The following is a 15,240-nucleotide window of genomic DNA, read 5'->3' on the forward strand; positions in this document are numbered from 1 at the left end:
GCACCACAAACAACCCAACTTTAATGCGAAACACACAGTCTCCTCATCGCAATGAGGATGTCATTTGGCGGCGCACTATCGCAGACGTTGTGGCGAACCAGAGCTGGAAAGAAACAAGATTCTAAAAAAAAAATAAAAGCACGAAAACAAAACTGAAAGATATTTTCGAGGCTTTCAGCATCAAGCGATCGCCGGCGAAACAAAATGCACCAGTGCTTCATCGCTACTCTTACCACACACATAATTCGAATATACTACATCATCGTTGTAATTATTAAGCATATATATTTCTGTGCTTTTTCCACGCTAAAATTCAGTACCCACTGACAGAGTGACAACGGCAGGGAGGGGCTTCACTTGTCTCACCTCCGACGCAAGCTTCCTACCTTCGATAATGCTTCGGCGTCTCGTACACCCTGAGCGCACAGCCAAAGCACGGCTGAAGGCAAGGAGCGCGTGTTAAAGGTATTCAGGGCTACGTAGTTCTACCTTTGTATACGCTGAATTACGATGTATAGCTTTTGCGTTTTTTGTTTTCACGCTGAGTGCCTTCTTTGCAGGGCTTCTACCTGTACCTGTACTTCGGCAGCATCGCGTTCCTGCTGTACGTGTACGTGTTCCTGCTCAAGCACGAGAAGGTCAACTCCAAGCTGGAACAGTTCACCGAGAGCTTCGGCGACAAGATGCGTCGCCTGATGGGAATGCGCTGCGCCAAGAACACCAACATGGAGATCCCGCCCATCCAGAAGAGACGCGTCTACGATGCCACCACGCACGCAGGGAGTTTCTACCTCCGCCTCGGTGCCGTGGGTGAGCGTCCGTCGCAACTTTGGCCTTTCCGGGCGTCTTCAGAGAGTCCGCCATTGTAAAAAAAAAAACTGGTGCAAAGAAAAGAAAAATTGAGCCTCCCGTCAATGTTTTGTTGACGGTGAACTCGTCCAGATAAAAAACAAAAAACAACAAAAAAAACGGACGAGTGACACCACGTGACTTGACGTCGGGTCACGTGACACCGTCACGTCAAGGGGCGGCGTGATCTTTGGTGGTCTTTAGTCCTGACGTCACATGATTACGTCCAGCATTTGTTTTAGGCTTTTGCTTTTGAACAGCTACTGCGGCAGACGCCAGCACGTGCGGTGCGTGTAACTACACTTGCAGCATGTTCCTTGGTGCTTGTGTAATTTACCACAAAGTCTATTCAGCACTTTCCACAACACCAGTAATTTGATGACAGCCTTTCAATTATTAATGGAGATCAGATAAAACCGGCGATCCTTTTTTCGCACTATAGCAGTGTCGAGCTGTGTATGCTTCGTCCGTGACGTATATACATCATAATCACTCCCTCCCTCTGAATACTTCAATCAAAATTTAACAAAAAAATCCTCGTAAATATCAAATCAACTTGGTGCTTTAGAAACAGTGCGTGGTGAACAATTTGATGAACATTTCGACGTAATTGCGTCCAAACAAGTGAACCTTGGTATTCCTCTGCTCGATGACGACCAAGGTGAACTGCAGTGTTGTTTTAATGACAAAATTCGGTGTAGCTGCTCGTGAAATAAAATATGTTGCTGTTTTTTGTTTCTTTCCAGCGTTCGGCACCGGGAGCATGATCTACTCAGGCCTGGAATTCGGACAGTTTTTCGAGATGGAGTCCGACTCCAAGTGCTACAACATACTCTTCAGCCTGACTCCTGCAACAAGGATGGCTTTCACCTTTTTTCAGCTCTACTTCATATTTATTAACTCAAGGGTACGACTTTTTCTTCTTTTTTTTTTGTTGTTGCTAAACTGATACCGTGTGACCCGACCGCAAAAAAAAAAAAAAAAGCATGAAGTGCCCTTTTTTTTTGTGAAGAGGTTAGTAAGAAGACACTTTAAAAGGAAGTACTTTTCGTTTTCTGTTGTACGATAAACTCGTCTGCAGAAAGTTTGTCTTGCTGTGGTGCCTGAAAAGTGTCTCTGATTGGCGTGTTTGCAGTCCTATACCGCTTAAGCCGGATTCACATTGCTTATACATCATACAAAAGACAGTCTGGATACAGATTCGAATGCGAGTCACCGTGACATCCGTGCTTCGAATGCCGCATGGCGATGAATTCAAGGAGAAACTTGGCAAGCGGCATTCAAACCTCTCGTATGATGAATGAGCAGTGTGGCCCCGGCTTTAGTGGATCCGAGTGTCCCAGGAATGGCAACAAAACGTGACGCATGAGCCGCCCTGTAATGCTCCTCGTTGTCCCGATCCTGGCGGTTCGTTATGGAAGTTCTGGTGAAGACAACGAACGGACGCAGGCGTCGCTGTCGTCGCGGCGTCGTAACCCGCGGCTACTGGAGTTTCCGTCGACTGGCCGACAGGAGAGCAGGCTGCAGCAGAGCAGGCGTCTGCCGATTATACTTTCGCTGCCTTGTCGCCACCAGGATCGCGACGAACAGCAGCATTACACAGATTTGACATGACCAGCCGAGTGACGGGTGACAACAATAAAGACGTGCTTGCACACTCTAGTCGGGGTCACGTTCCAGGCACCATCCAGTGTCAATTGGCAATTTTTAAGGGAGCTCTCTCTCTCTAAGAGGAAAATAGCACTTTTTCTATTCCATCTTTGAAGAAAATAGTTCTCTAGACACTCATGTGCGCATTGATTTTTCAAGGGGCGTCATTGTTTTTCCCGTCGTGTAGGTTGCCATCAGCAAGTTCACAACGTTTGCAAGGTTCGGCTTGATGCACATGATTTCAGCGAACATCTGCGTGTGGCTGCACGTGCTCATCCAGGAGACCAAGCACCAGATCCTCGAGCTGATAAACCGCAATGAGACCCAGATGATGGCCTTTGCCGTCAACCAGGCGAGCTTAGGTAAAGGCTTCTTTTCGACATCGAAACATTCAGCCCGCAGAGATACGCGCACAGAGCGCGGAACTTGGCACAAACAAATAAGGGCCGAATCGACCCGATCTTCGCTTAGAATGGAAAGGCTGTAATCATAACTGCGACTACTAATGTTGCAGAAATCGCTACTGGTGTATTAAGCCCAGCGCAGGCATTGTGTGTGCGCTAGCCATTTTGTGCTGTCAATACGCAGCGGCAATACTAGCAAGAAATAACGCCCGAATCCCGATTGACAATCGTACGCATACGTTAGTGACAAATTCCAGAGACGCGTTTTACATGGTTGTGTGCCAGGCGAGTACTATTAAAGTAACGAGTGCTGTGTTCTAGAAATTAGAGTAAAGACGCAGGCGAGCTGATGACTAATCATAGTAAAAAAAACGGAGACAAGGTGCTAAAAGGGATGAGACGGTGTTGTTCTTGTCCCTTTTGACGCCTTGTCTTTTTTTTCTGTATTATGCTATGTTTTGTTTTAACATAACTCGGCAGAGTGAAAAGGGGTGGGGCGAAGCACCGACAGCTCTCTACAGGCGAAGCGCAGTTTATGTTGGGTCGTGTCTCGCTCCGACGTTCTGATTGGCTCAGGGGTGTTGTAGGTCTTGCCGTTTGCCTTGTTATGTCAAAATAGCGTAGTCGAGCGCTTCGTCTAAAGTCTGAACTCCGTGAAGCAAACACGCGGCGAGCAACCAACCTCACCCTGCTCGGCAAAATTCGTCGCTTGTTCGCAGCATAGTCACCGCATATAACACCGCTCGCTCATTCTCCTAATTTGTCTGTTCTGACTGGCAATGATGGGGGAAGCATCAGGCTTGGGTAACATCACCCTAAAAGGTTTACTTTCAGTGCGAGTGGGTGTGAGAGGTGTAGATAGAGGCGTCTTTAATTTTGACGGAATATGTAATTGTTTTCTGGTCCCTAGTTGAATAAACTAACGGAGCGAGTCGGATGCCACTTGTGAGCCATCGGAAATTATTTGGTATGTAATTATTGTTTGTTTCCTGTTTTTTTTTTGTTTTTTTTTTTATTCAGTGCCGGAAGATGAAGAGGACCACCTGAACCCGGTGCACTACGAGACCCACTCGAAGGACCATCACCGGATGGAGCGGTCCGCGGACCACGGCATCCACCACGAGAGCCACAACTGCCGCCGCGCCAACATCATGGGCGAACTGGTGCAGAACGCGAGTCCCTTCCTCTTCCCCTGCACCATCGAGTACAGCCTCATCTGCGCGGGCATCCTCTACATCATGTGGAAGAACGTGGGCTCCTCGCACCCGATGCCCGCCACACCGGACAGCTCAGTTCAAGTGCACACGCCGCGGCAGAGACACTACTACCAGGTCGATTGCGCCAAGGCCAACAAGGGTCTCTTTACGGGCATCCTGGTGCTCGTGCTCTCCATCATCAGTCTCATCCTCTTCTTCGTGCTCATCAACAAGCCGCAGTACCGCAAGCTGGCCGTGATGGAGGCCCACATCGCAGAACTGGCCGTCTACGTGCTCGCCTCTCTGGCCACGATGACGGCGTTGTTCCAGGTCCGGGAGCTCCGGTACAACCGGCTCAGGAACACGGACCTGGACAGCATTCTGCTCATTGTCGCCCAGAGCGGACTCTACCTGTACACAATGTTCAGCATCATCGGCGGCCACTTCACCCTCGACCAGAACACCATGCTGGCTCTGCTGACGGCGCTGGCCTGTCTCATCCAGGGATCGCTGCAGACCATCTTCATCCTCGATGCCTCGCGGAGGTACGTGAGCAGCAGCGACCAGGCGAATCGAAAGCCTGGCAGAGAGATGGTCACTTTCCTGATCGTCTGCAACTTCTCCATGTGGGCCATCAACACCCTGGAGACTCGGAGGGCCGATTCGAATCCGGTTCAGATGAACTTTTACGGGTTTTGGGCGTGGACCATTATCACGCACGTGACGGCTCCTCTTACCATCTTCTTTAGGTTCCACAGCACCGTGTGTCTGTGTGACATTTGGAAGAGGGCGTACAAGGTCAAGTCCGACTACCTCTGATGTCCCGGACGGCATGCAATTGTGGAAGTTTATGGACGCGTGTTGTTGTATTGTGCTGGTGTGTGCTTGTATTGTGCAACGCGGCTTCTGATCGGGAAGTAACATTTAGAAGTGTAACCCTCACATTAATTTTGGTTTCGCGGCTGGCCGCCACATCAGACTCTGCATAATGTAGGGTGCCACTTTTCGGTAAAGCTAAATTTAAATCTTAAACCTCGTTGTTTCAGGATTGCGACTCAACTTGCACTAGAGTTGAGCGTGCAAGGCGTGGTTCAAAGTAAATAACGTTTTTTTTTAATAGATTTTAGTGGTAATTTGGTCCCTTGGACGCTTCAGGCTGGCGCAGTTCCAAGTGCGCGTGACATGGTAACGACAAAAACATTACGGTGGATTGACAGACATTTATAATTGAGGCTTTCACCTCATGTCTTGCGGCAATATAGAAGCGCTTTAAGCCCACGTGCCCGGAGATGTATTTTTATTTTGTATTCGTGTCGGTGTCTTTTCTATCTTGATACTCACGATGTTGTCAGTACCTATACTCCCAACTTTTTTTTTCTCGATTGTGTGTGTGCTTGGTCTTGCGTAATGTCTTGCGTAAAGTACGTATATGCCAGAAACAAGTTAAGCGTGCGAGGAGCGGTCTCTTACTTTCACAAATGGCTTTTATTGAATGCAAAAGCAGAAAAAACGTGTGATGTCATTGTGTACTTTCACCATTCCTAACTGTAGTACAAATTTTGTCGCACCTCTATCACCTCCATCTATTGCCATCACTGCATTATTTTTTTTCTCTAGTCTTAGTGGTGACGGTCTTTGAACTGTCTGAATATTACATCGAATTTGTTGTCACATAGTCTATTAATTGGACGTATAACGACGCGATGACCATATAATTAAATTGTGGCTATGCACCAGTACAACGTTACCAATAACTACAGCAGTACCGAGAAACTTGTGTTGTGCTGTGAAGTCTTATTTATGTACTGTCGGTGTTTCACCACGTCACCTCGCATTTCGGACACAGGCAGCACCTAGCTTCTTCAATTTTGGGAACGGCGGTCGTACTTTCTCCACGCCAACCGTTCCAGGAATGGAGAGCTACGTGGGCGTTGTGCTCATGTACGTTAATTGTATGGCTTGTCATTTCATCATTACCGTCACAAATTTCTTACTAAAAACAGTATTGCAACTGTACGCGTTTTTTTAGCATATCGTCAACTTTTGACGAAAAAAAAAAAAAGAAGCTTTGGTGTAATAAAACAATGAAACCAATTAAGAAAAAAAGCAAGTCACATTGTAATTTTTTAAGGTGTGCCCTTGAATCATTTCTCGAGTCGCCAAGAAGCAGCTTTATGGGCAACACGGATTGGCTCGGAGGCCCGACGTCCAAAAATAGCCGCGTCACACGAAACCAGGAATTTCGAAGATGAACTGGCGAATAATAAAGAAAAATTCCGCGGAGCTAAGTCGTAAATTGCAGCCTCCAAAAATCCTCCCAACAAATATTTGGAGAGCCCAACAAAAACTCCCCCATTTTCTTTTGCCCAAGGCTCGAGTTACCCCCGGATAAAATGAAAAAACAAAAATTCCAGCTCATCAAAAAATACAACACAGGGAGTTTCTTTAATCAACACTTGCAAAACTGCCCCTTCTCGCAATCTTCGCCGGAATTACGCGTGCTCATCTTTTTGTTCACGTTAAAATCCCAAAAGAAAACAAAGGGTTCTCGTGCCCGCCTTCACGCGTTTCTGTGCCTCGACAAACTGCCGCGTCATTGGTTACCTTGGGCGACGGCGACACCCGAGAGTCCCAACCCCTAACGTACGACTCGCGCACGGGACAGGCTCTCTGGCACCGGCAGTCAACCTGCACAGCCAGCACGTGCAGGGGTCATCGAAGCCCCTTCGGCTGTTTTCTGTTATTCTTGGTGACGTCTCGTCTTGCACGGCGAAATCAATGGCAGGCGGTGAGAGAGAGAGCGAGAAAGTGAGACTTCTGGGAGGGTTCCACGGAGGTGTCCTTGCAGAGGTCGCTTCAGACCGCGGCCCGACCACGTCTCCGCTCGCGGTCTTCCCGAGTCGGCCCGTACAAGACGCGATGCCTCACCGCCGACGCGTGATGCCCAAGACGACGCTGGTGGCGCCCTTTCCGTCCTCAGGTACGGTCGTCCTCTGGACCTCCTGTCTTCGACCCCACGCTCCCGCGGGCTGCCCGGACGCAACGCGGCAGATCAATCCGCTTACCGGGGTTCTTGTTGGCTCGATTTATGCTTCCCACACTAAGTTCGACCGTAAAGCCGACCCTACGATCCGAGTGGAACCACTTGAGCAGCCCCAAAAGTGCATTGCCACGACGCTCATTGTCTTAGTGCGTTTACTGTCAGCGGCTAAATCATTTGCACACAGTGGTAGCGCCGTTGACCTGCGCTCTTTTTTTGTGCGTGATCAGTTTAGCCACGATTGCAAATGCGGGAAAACTACGAGAGCCATGACTGTACACTGTTGGCGCTGCTTGAGTTGCTCCATTGGGTCGTCGCTTTGACTGCGGTCGAACCTAGTGCGAAACGGAGTACGTCCGCCAATCGCCGAAAGTGGGTGCAGTGACTTTTCGACTGTCGGCTAGAACCAAACGTTTTTTTGTTTTTTGTTTTTACAGCATGAGATACATGGGACGGCGCTCAGAAGTAATGCTTATGTCTGTGACGACCAGTGAATACATCCTTCTGGTTTTAACTTGTTCAGGTTCTGCCAGTTCCCCGGAGAGCGAGGTGGAGGTTTTAAAGCCTGGTCCCAGGTGTTTTTTTGTTTTTTTTTTTAATGAGTTTTGGGGTGGGACGTTGCAAGTAGCCTCAATTGCTTTGCGACGTCAAACCACGATATGTTTACGTTCTCGGACAAAGTTGGAGTTATATAGACTCGCTTATCCCTCTTGGACCACCGGCCCACCACCCTCATTTTTAAATCTTTTAATTTAATTCTGCAAGCATTCAGACTAGTGGTGCAAAACTATCTATAATACTATCGATAGTGGAAGCCAAATTTAACTATTGATAGTTAAAAAATTGGTAGTGCTGTCGACAGTTGATTATCGTAAAACTATTGATAGTATAATGTCGTAAAACTTTCGATAATGTAACGTCGTAAAACTATCGATAGTCGGCTATCGTGAAACTCGATAGCATACTATCAACAGTTGACATGAAATTGTTTGTAGTTGAATGCCGAGAAACTCTCGACGGCCAATTATCGTAATGCTATCGACGATATTCTACTAGGTGACGAAGAATTAACGCCGTGTGTCCATCCAGGAAATGTTGTGTAACTCGGAGAAGAACGCAACTGCAATTAGAGACTTCCCCATAACTTTCCAGATTATAATTCTTGTTTCACTGCTTCTCAGCACGGCTTTCGTAAACTTCTTTAGTGCGACACTGAACTGCTGTCTTTAACTAACGACCTACTTTCTATTTTAGAAAGTGGATCCCAGATTAACTGCGTTTTTCTTGATTTTAGCAAAGCATTTGACAAAGTTTCCCAGAAGCTTCTATTCCTCAAACTTGGTAAACTTGACATTGGCCCAACCGTTTTATTCTGGATTAGAGACTTTCTAACAAATCGATCTCAATTAGTCTTTACTAATCAAGCTAATTCAGACCTCAGTTCCGTCACCCCAGGCGTCCTACAAGAGTCCGTCTTAGGTCCTCTATTGTTTCTAATCTACATAAATGACTTAGCTCAGAATCTGTTTTCCTTCGTTTATTCTGTTTGCGGACGACTGTGTCATCTATCGCGAAATATTTAATAACTCCGATGCTCAACTTGTTCAGAACGACTTAAACACTGTTTTGGACTGGTGCAACACGTGGTGTATGTCTCTTAACATTAACAAATGCAAAGCGATGCTTGTATATCCGACGTGACTCATCACCACTTTCATACACCCTTGGTACCTCCCTCTTGAGAATCGTAGTTTCCTACAAATATCTTGGAGTTCATATTACTGATCATATCACTGTTCACCGCTAACTCCATGTTCGGTAACTTAAAATGAAATTTTACTTTAGCACCAATGTCACTGAAATTACTTTTATTTAAAACCCTGGTACGCTTTAAATAGTACGCTGCAGCAATCTGGGATCCCAGTCACAGCACACACGTATCTAACATTGAAGCCATTCAAAACCGTGGCGCGCGTTTTATCTTTTGTAATTATCATCGTTCAGCCAGTGCGTCATCCATGAAATCTAACTTACCTTTGCCCCTTCTTTCTCTACGCCGTAAAGTATAACGTCTATCGCTTTTTCATAAAATTAGCTACTCTGTCTCTACTCTAAAAGAAAAACTTATTCTTTCTCCTCCACACATCTCCTTTCGCCTTGATCATCAGCATAAAGTGGGAATTCCCCAGTTTCGCACCTTCGCCTACCTCGACTCTTTTATTCCCAGGTCGTCATTGGAGTGGAACCACCTTCCCGCATCTTTAGTGTCCATATCATCAATCGATATTTTTTTTAAGATTCAATAACCAGCCATTTTTGTAAGCAGGCACACTGACTGCTTTTTGTCTTGTTAATTTTTTTTTTTTTTTTTTTTTTTTTGTATTATGTTTCGTTACTTGGGTCCCTCCTCTCTGTGATGCCCTCGGGCCCTGAGGGTACTGAAATAAGTAAATAAATAAATTATCGAGGGACAATCTAAAACCTATTCGAAAACAATCAGAAAACGGTAGAAATCCTACTTAGAAACAATTGACAAGAAATCATTAAAAAAATAACGATTGTATACTATTGAAAAACGGAATAAAAGATATCAAATTAACAAGTTGTCGAAGTTGGTTTTTTTTAGGTTGTTTTTTAGAGGGAGAAGTCAGGAAAATGAAAATCCCTGTCGCCTTTGATAAGTAAACTAGTTGCTTAAATTCGGAACCCTACTTGAATATGGTGCTAGCGATGGCGATGGAATGCGCATGTATTGGGACATGAATTTACCCGAATGAAAAGATAAGTGCGGCGTTCTTTTCCGAACCAAATAGGTTTGAAGAAAGAAAAGAAACAATATTGCCTTTCGGATTCACAAGCCTTTTTCACTGAAATAATGGCTCATTGCCAGCAGTATCGTTACTTGGATCACAGGAAATCTTCGTTTTTATATTTTATTTTTTCTCCAGTTAACGTTGTGTTCCCAAACTTGTTGTATCTGAAGAATGGAAAAACTTGGAGCGTCAGTAACTAACCATGTTGGCCTGGTATAAGTTTTTTATCTGGTAATGATCAATTTGAAGTCTCCACAACAAAATCTCTCATACATTTATTGATTCAAAGATATTTATTTCTAGATTATGTGACGGTTTCTGTATTTTTAAGTTGTATTTTATACCTACAGGTAAATCTTTTTCCCAGCCTCCGTTATTAAAATCTGTCAAAATAGAACCGAACAAAAAGTGGCAAAATATCACGGTGATCAAAGCTATGAAAAATAATGCGTGACAATTGAATAAGAAAGGAAATACAAGCGTGAAACAAGCTTGTGAAAACCCTTATATGTCTTCAGCGAGTTTTTTCCGTAGCTGTAAGGCAAAACACACACACACACACACACACACACACACACACACACACACACACACACACACACACGCGCACACACACACACACACGCACACTGAATATAGTTTTACAAATGAGGGCATACTGAAGTCTGAAGCCTGATATCTGAAGCCCATGAATGTTGAAAATATGTGCACAGGAAAACTGGCAAAACGCCTTTTCTGCTTTACCTCTAAATTCATTGTATGAGAGTGCAACTTTATGTTTTGTTTCCTTTCAATTTCATGATCTTCCCAGAAGCGCGCGTTGTCTGCCCGTCTACAGAATTTGCAACGCTTTGCACCCAGGCGAAAAATGCTGCGTCACTGAGCTGTGGACGGAGGCGCAGCTTCCGATATAGCCTACAGCAGATCAACGGTTCATGCTCAGAAGGTGTTCCACAGTCCAGCAGACAAAGATGGCAGCGCGCAGAAGCAGCACCTCCTAAACAACTTTCAAGCCGTCACGTCGCGTCACGTCACGTCACGTCCCGGAGGACTGCACGGGCGCTGATTGGATGCGAGTGCCGCGTCAGCGTTCGCGTGGGACTCGTTGTCTATCATAGCCTCACGCGAACGCTGACGTGGCACTCGCACCCAATCAGCGCCCGTGCAGGCCTCCGGGACGTGACGTCATGTCACGTGACGTGACGGCTTGAAAGCTGTCTAGGAGGTGCTGGCAGAAGGCGCAAAGGCCTATATCCGTCGTCATTTCCTTTTTCTGTGGTGCATTCATTTTCGTAACACTCGATAGTTATCTATCGAAAAGACAACTTTTTTTTTTATCGAAAAGCCAAAAGCCACTATCGATAATACTATCTCTAGTATTATCGATAGTACTCGATAGTATACTATCGATATAGTTCACTATCGATAATTTTGGTTAAACAATCGATAGTATCGGTAGCCATTTTTTCTATAGTTTTGCATCACTAACTCAGACCCTATTTCTGACGTCTCGAACAACTAGCCGCGTCACTCGAAAAAAGAAAAGCGTGAGCAGTCTCTCTGGCCACGTCATCTTGCAGCGAGTGTCGTGTTACGCCTTCTCCGAGTCTTTGGAATGCCCGGAATCGATATGCATGGTAGATGTATGTTGCCGGTTGTCGCTGTCGTTTGCTGCTTCGATTCGAACTGCGTCCTCCCATCAGCCAGAAGATTTCCACCGTCATTCCTGTAGCGGCCAAAAGTGGCTTTCTCTGCGAGGGTCGGCTGGTCGTGGACAGACACAAAGGTTACCAGGTTTCGGAACCAATTGATCGGAAGAATGCTCAACAGAATGAAGTGCCCGTGCTATCTGTATGCAGTAAAGACAAAAGTAAGTGATGCCGGTACAATATTGAATCGTCCAGCAAGCTTGACTATATATATCTGTTTGGTTAATGCAACAAAGACGCCTGTAAGCAAGTAATTATGTTGTGTGTATATGCAGCTGGTAGTTGGTCAGGCCCAATGGGCGTAGGGTGTCTGCCGTAGATGAAACATTTAGCGTGGTACCTCTGCTAGCTGAGGGTCTTGAACGTACATCATACAGGGTAGTCATTCCACGATACGTCGGTACGATGTTTATCTAGATCGAAACGGGCGGGGGTGGGGTAGTGAACCCGGGGTCCCAGGGTTCTGCAGCGCGAGCTTTCGCTCCAGGTGCTCCGCCAAACTGCCCACATATCCCCTCCTGTCCGTAAGAGAAAACAATGCTTCTGCGTACACAGCTACCAAATAAGGTATACGCTGCGGATCGGAGTAACGGCTCTTCTGCCATCTTGGTACTTAAAAATAGTTGCTTATGCGAAGCTTTCTTATCTGAAATCACAGTAAACGCGCGCTTTTCCATCGTTCTCCAGAAATGTTAAAAACAGCCCGCGCCAGAGCAAAACGATATCGCCCGAACTTCCCGAGACCATCTCCATAAAGCTCAGGAACTCGCATTCTCGCATCGTTAACCATCGCCTATTACGCCCGTTCTGCATTGTAGACCTTTCCAGCACTTATAACCCAGGCGAAAAATGCTGAGTCACTGGACGGTGGACGCATGCACGGCGTCTGGATGAAAGAGAGCTACTGCGCAAGCTCAAAACGCGTTCAACTACCCCCCAAAAAAATAGCAGCGCGCAGGAGGCGATTAAAAATGTCTGAGCACCAAACTGGCGATAACTGCAAGAAAATCGTGGCACGAGGCACCGAGATATACGTTTACTTTAAGCCACAGTCCCAGTGCTCATACATCCTACACAAGACACGGTGTTCGCTAGAAATATGATGACAGATTCATCTGCTGACACAAGTCACGCATATGTTCAAGGCACGTCTGTTTCCTACATGTCTGCAGACAGTTTTTGTACGGCCAATGTGACCTCCATACAAGGGAGAAACGCGCCTTGGACAGTGTCTGCAGCAGACTGTCTTTTGTGTGATGGCTTAGCAGAGGGACCGCGGGCGCCCACCAGAAAATTGGGGGAATTCTGTGCCGATACCTGTTTATAGCTCGTCTGGTGACCTTACTTCGGCAGGATCCTCGTCCCCGAAACGCTGCAGCAAGCCGCAACAGTCCCAGCACCAGCAACCGGTGATCATGGTCAAGAACGGGCTGAGCTTCTTGCAGAACAACCTGAGCCTCGTCAAGATCTCGCCGCCAGGGTCACCGGGCGAGACCAGGGGTCCGCAGGGTCTCGTCGTGGCCCTGGAGTCCAGCGGCCCCGAGTCGGCAAACTATCGCTCGCCGACGGCGCAGTCCCAGCTGAGGCCCCAGCTCTACGTTCGCAGCCAGAGCAGCCAGCAGTTCCCGAGGAGCCTTCACGAACCCACGGTTCGCGTCCAGCAGTTGCCGCCAAATTTCTCGAGGACAGCGTCGTGTTCGACCATCAGCCCTGAAGCCGTGTCCTCGCCAGTCCACCAGAGGATCCGACCAAAGAATCCAAAGTAAGTGTTTTAGTAAGGCGTGCCGATAACTCCAATAACGATAATGATGCAATGGAGAGTTTTAGTAGATCGCTCTGATAACTCCGATGATACCCAATAACGATAAAATAAGGAGCTTTAGTAGGTCGTTTCAATGGCTTCGATAATACCCATAACCGATAACAACACCATGCAACGCAAAGGCATCACCGGACTATCGGGTATCGTTACAGGAGTTATTGTAAAGAGCTAATAGGAAGTTTTAGCAGATTGTCGCGATAACTCCGATAACAATACTCGATACCCCGCCGACGTTTTCGCGCTTCCATCGCATCATTATCGGGTATCGTTATTGCAGGTATCGGAACGATCTACTAAAACTGCCTAATAGCGATATTCAGTAGACCGTTGATGCCGAAAATGATGCCGAAATCGCCGCGGTCGCTACGCTGATTCTGGATGAAATGCGTTATCATTTAGCGCAGGGGTTCCAACTCAGCGAAGGGTGGAAATTCTCCTAGGAAATTCCAACCTCGCAACGGTCCGCACATTGTTGCCTTGCGGAGTGCCAGTTTTTTCTCCCGGGCGTCGGCGGTTTCGGATGCAGGCAAGACAGCTTCCTTCCTCTCCCACTCCCGCGGCGCATCATTCGAAGCGTGACAGAATACTCTTTTCCTCTTGTAAGAGATAAAGTGAACGCAACGAGTGAACGAACGGCGAGCGGGACACGCGCACCGCTCGCGGCCTCAGGAAATCGTCCATTCCAGTCCGGTCCAAACTACACTATCAGAAAAAAAAAAGAAAAAAAAAGTTATATTTTAACATTTTTTGTCCCATATGAGACACCTCAAAACTTCAGCCCGATGAGCAGCACACCGATGTCCAACCTACGGTACCAACTTTCACGAGCTGCTTGATAGCCGTGTGGTACAACTTATTAAAAAAGCTGACGTACGTGCTACTGACTACAAAAGAAATCGGGGTTTTCTTAACCCTACTGAAAAACCATAGCGTTTTCTTTCCGTGGTCTTTGATACGTACTTTAGCTGGTTAATAAGTTATATCGCACCGTTATGAACCCCCCGTAAATGTTGGGGGCCGTCTGTTCGACCTCAGTGTGCTGTAATTCGAACTGAAGTTTTGGGGTGCATTATATGGGACAAAAGAGTGTAAGACGACACCCTTTTTCTTTCCTTTTTTTTTTTTTTTTTTAGAGCGCGACAAAATTAATTTACGACCCTCCAAACGAAAGACGGCTACATGCACCCAAACAATAAATGCTAACGCATAAAAAAAGAACAAAAAAAAACCTTGCCGATATTTATTTAACCAATTTACCGTACAAGGGCGTAAACCGTACCACTGCATTTCTTTGATCTCAATAAGTCCTTGCTGCAAGGACAGCGCTCACAGCGCTCACTTATAAGAAAAAGCAACTATACTGAACGATATCCTCGTATTTAAAGTATGCTCACGTAACACGGCGGAAAACAAAAAAAGGGGGAAAAAAAGACTGCTTTGATACGTTCGTTATTTTCATTTCGATGTTTGTTCCAGACTCAAGTCTGTGACATCGTATCTTTCCGTTTACCATAATAATATTGTAAAAGAAAAACGAAAAAAAAAAAACATTTTTTAATGATGAGGCTAAACTCCAGCCACTGGCGTATACTAAGCTTTTGTTGGGCAATGGCGGAGAGTGCATATTACTTAAAAGGTCGTATATGCCTATATACGACAATCTTCACCGAAATCAGCCGTCTTACAGGTTTGTAACAAAAGAAGGCGACATTGTCAGTCGCTACGCGCTCTTCGCTGCGTGCGTCTGTCGCACGAGG

At 46.3% G+C, this 15,240-nt stretch overlaps 2 protein-coding genes across 6 annotated transcripts in view; both read left to right on the plus strand.

The window, feature by feature from the left end:
* The window catches only part of LOC8034159 (proton channel OtopLc), a 54,861-nt gene extending 48,656 nt beyond the window's left edge, over positions 1-6,205 (plus strand). For all 5 annotated transcript variants that reach the window (XM_029970597.4, XM_042289958.1, XM_042289962.1 and 2 more), the window contains exons 5-8: positions 561-810; positions 1,596-1,756; positions 2,687-2,861; positions 3,924-6,205. In XM_029970597.4, coding sequence (XP_029826457.3) covers positions 561-810; positions 1,596-1,756; positions 2,687-2,861; positions 3,924-4,918 — 1,581 coding nt within the window. In that variant the 3' untranslated portion in view covers positions 4,919-6,205. The remainder of the gene's footprint in view (positions 1-560; positions 811-1,595; positions 1,757-2,686; positions 2,862-3,923) is intronic.
* A 103-nt stretch (positions 6,206-6,308) lies between these two features.
* LOC115311652 lies at positions 6,309-13,427 on the plus strand. Its single transcript, XM_029970400.3, has 2 exons — positions 6,309-7,079; positions 13,015-13,427. Exons 1-2 carry the CDS (start codon positions 6,878-6,880, stop codon positions 13,425-13,427), a joined length of 615 nt encoding a protein of 204 aa, XP_029826260.3. The 5' UTR covers positions 6,309-6,877.
* Positions 13,428-15,240: the final 1,813 nt, after the last annotated feature.

This window comes from Ixodes scapularis, unplaced genomic scaffold (assembly GCF_016920785.2).
Source record: "Ixodes scapularis isolate PalLabHiFi unplaced genomic scaffold, ASM1692078v2 PGA_scaffold13__105_contigs__length_92229423, whole genome shotgun sequence".
NCBI classification, from domain to species: domain Eukaryota; kingdom Metazoa; phylum Arthropoda; class Arachnida; order Ixodida; family Ixodidae; genus Ixodes; species Ixodes scapularis.

What these genes read in the sequence shown, in the direction of transcription:
- LOC115311652 (XM_029970400.3), top strand. Translation starts at nt 6,878, where the DNA reads ATGGCAGGCGGTGAGAGAGAGAGCGAGAAAGTGAGACTTCTGGGAGGG. An exon ending in GGCGCCCTTTCCGTCCTCAG is followed by an intron (nt 7,080 to 13,014) that starts GTACGGTCGTCC and finishes TTACTTCGGCAG; the next exon opens with GATCCTCGTCCCCGAAACGC.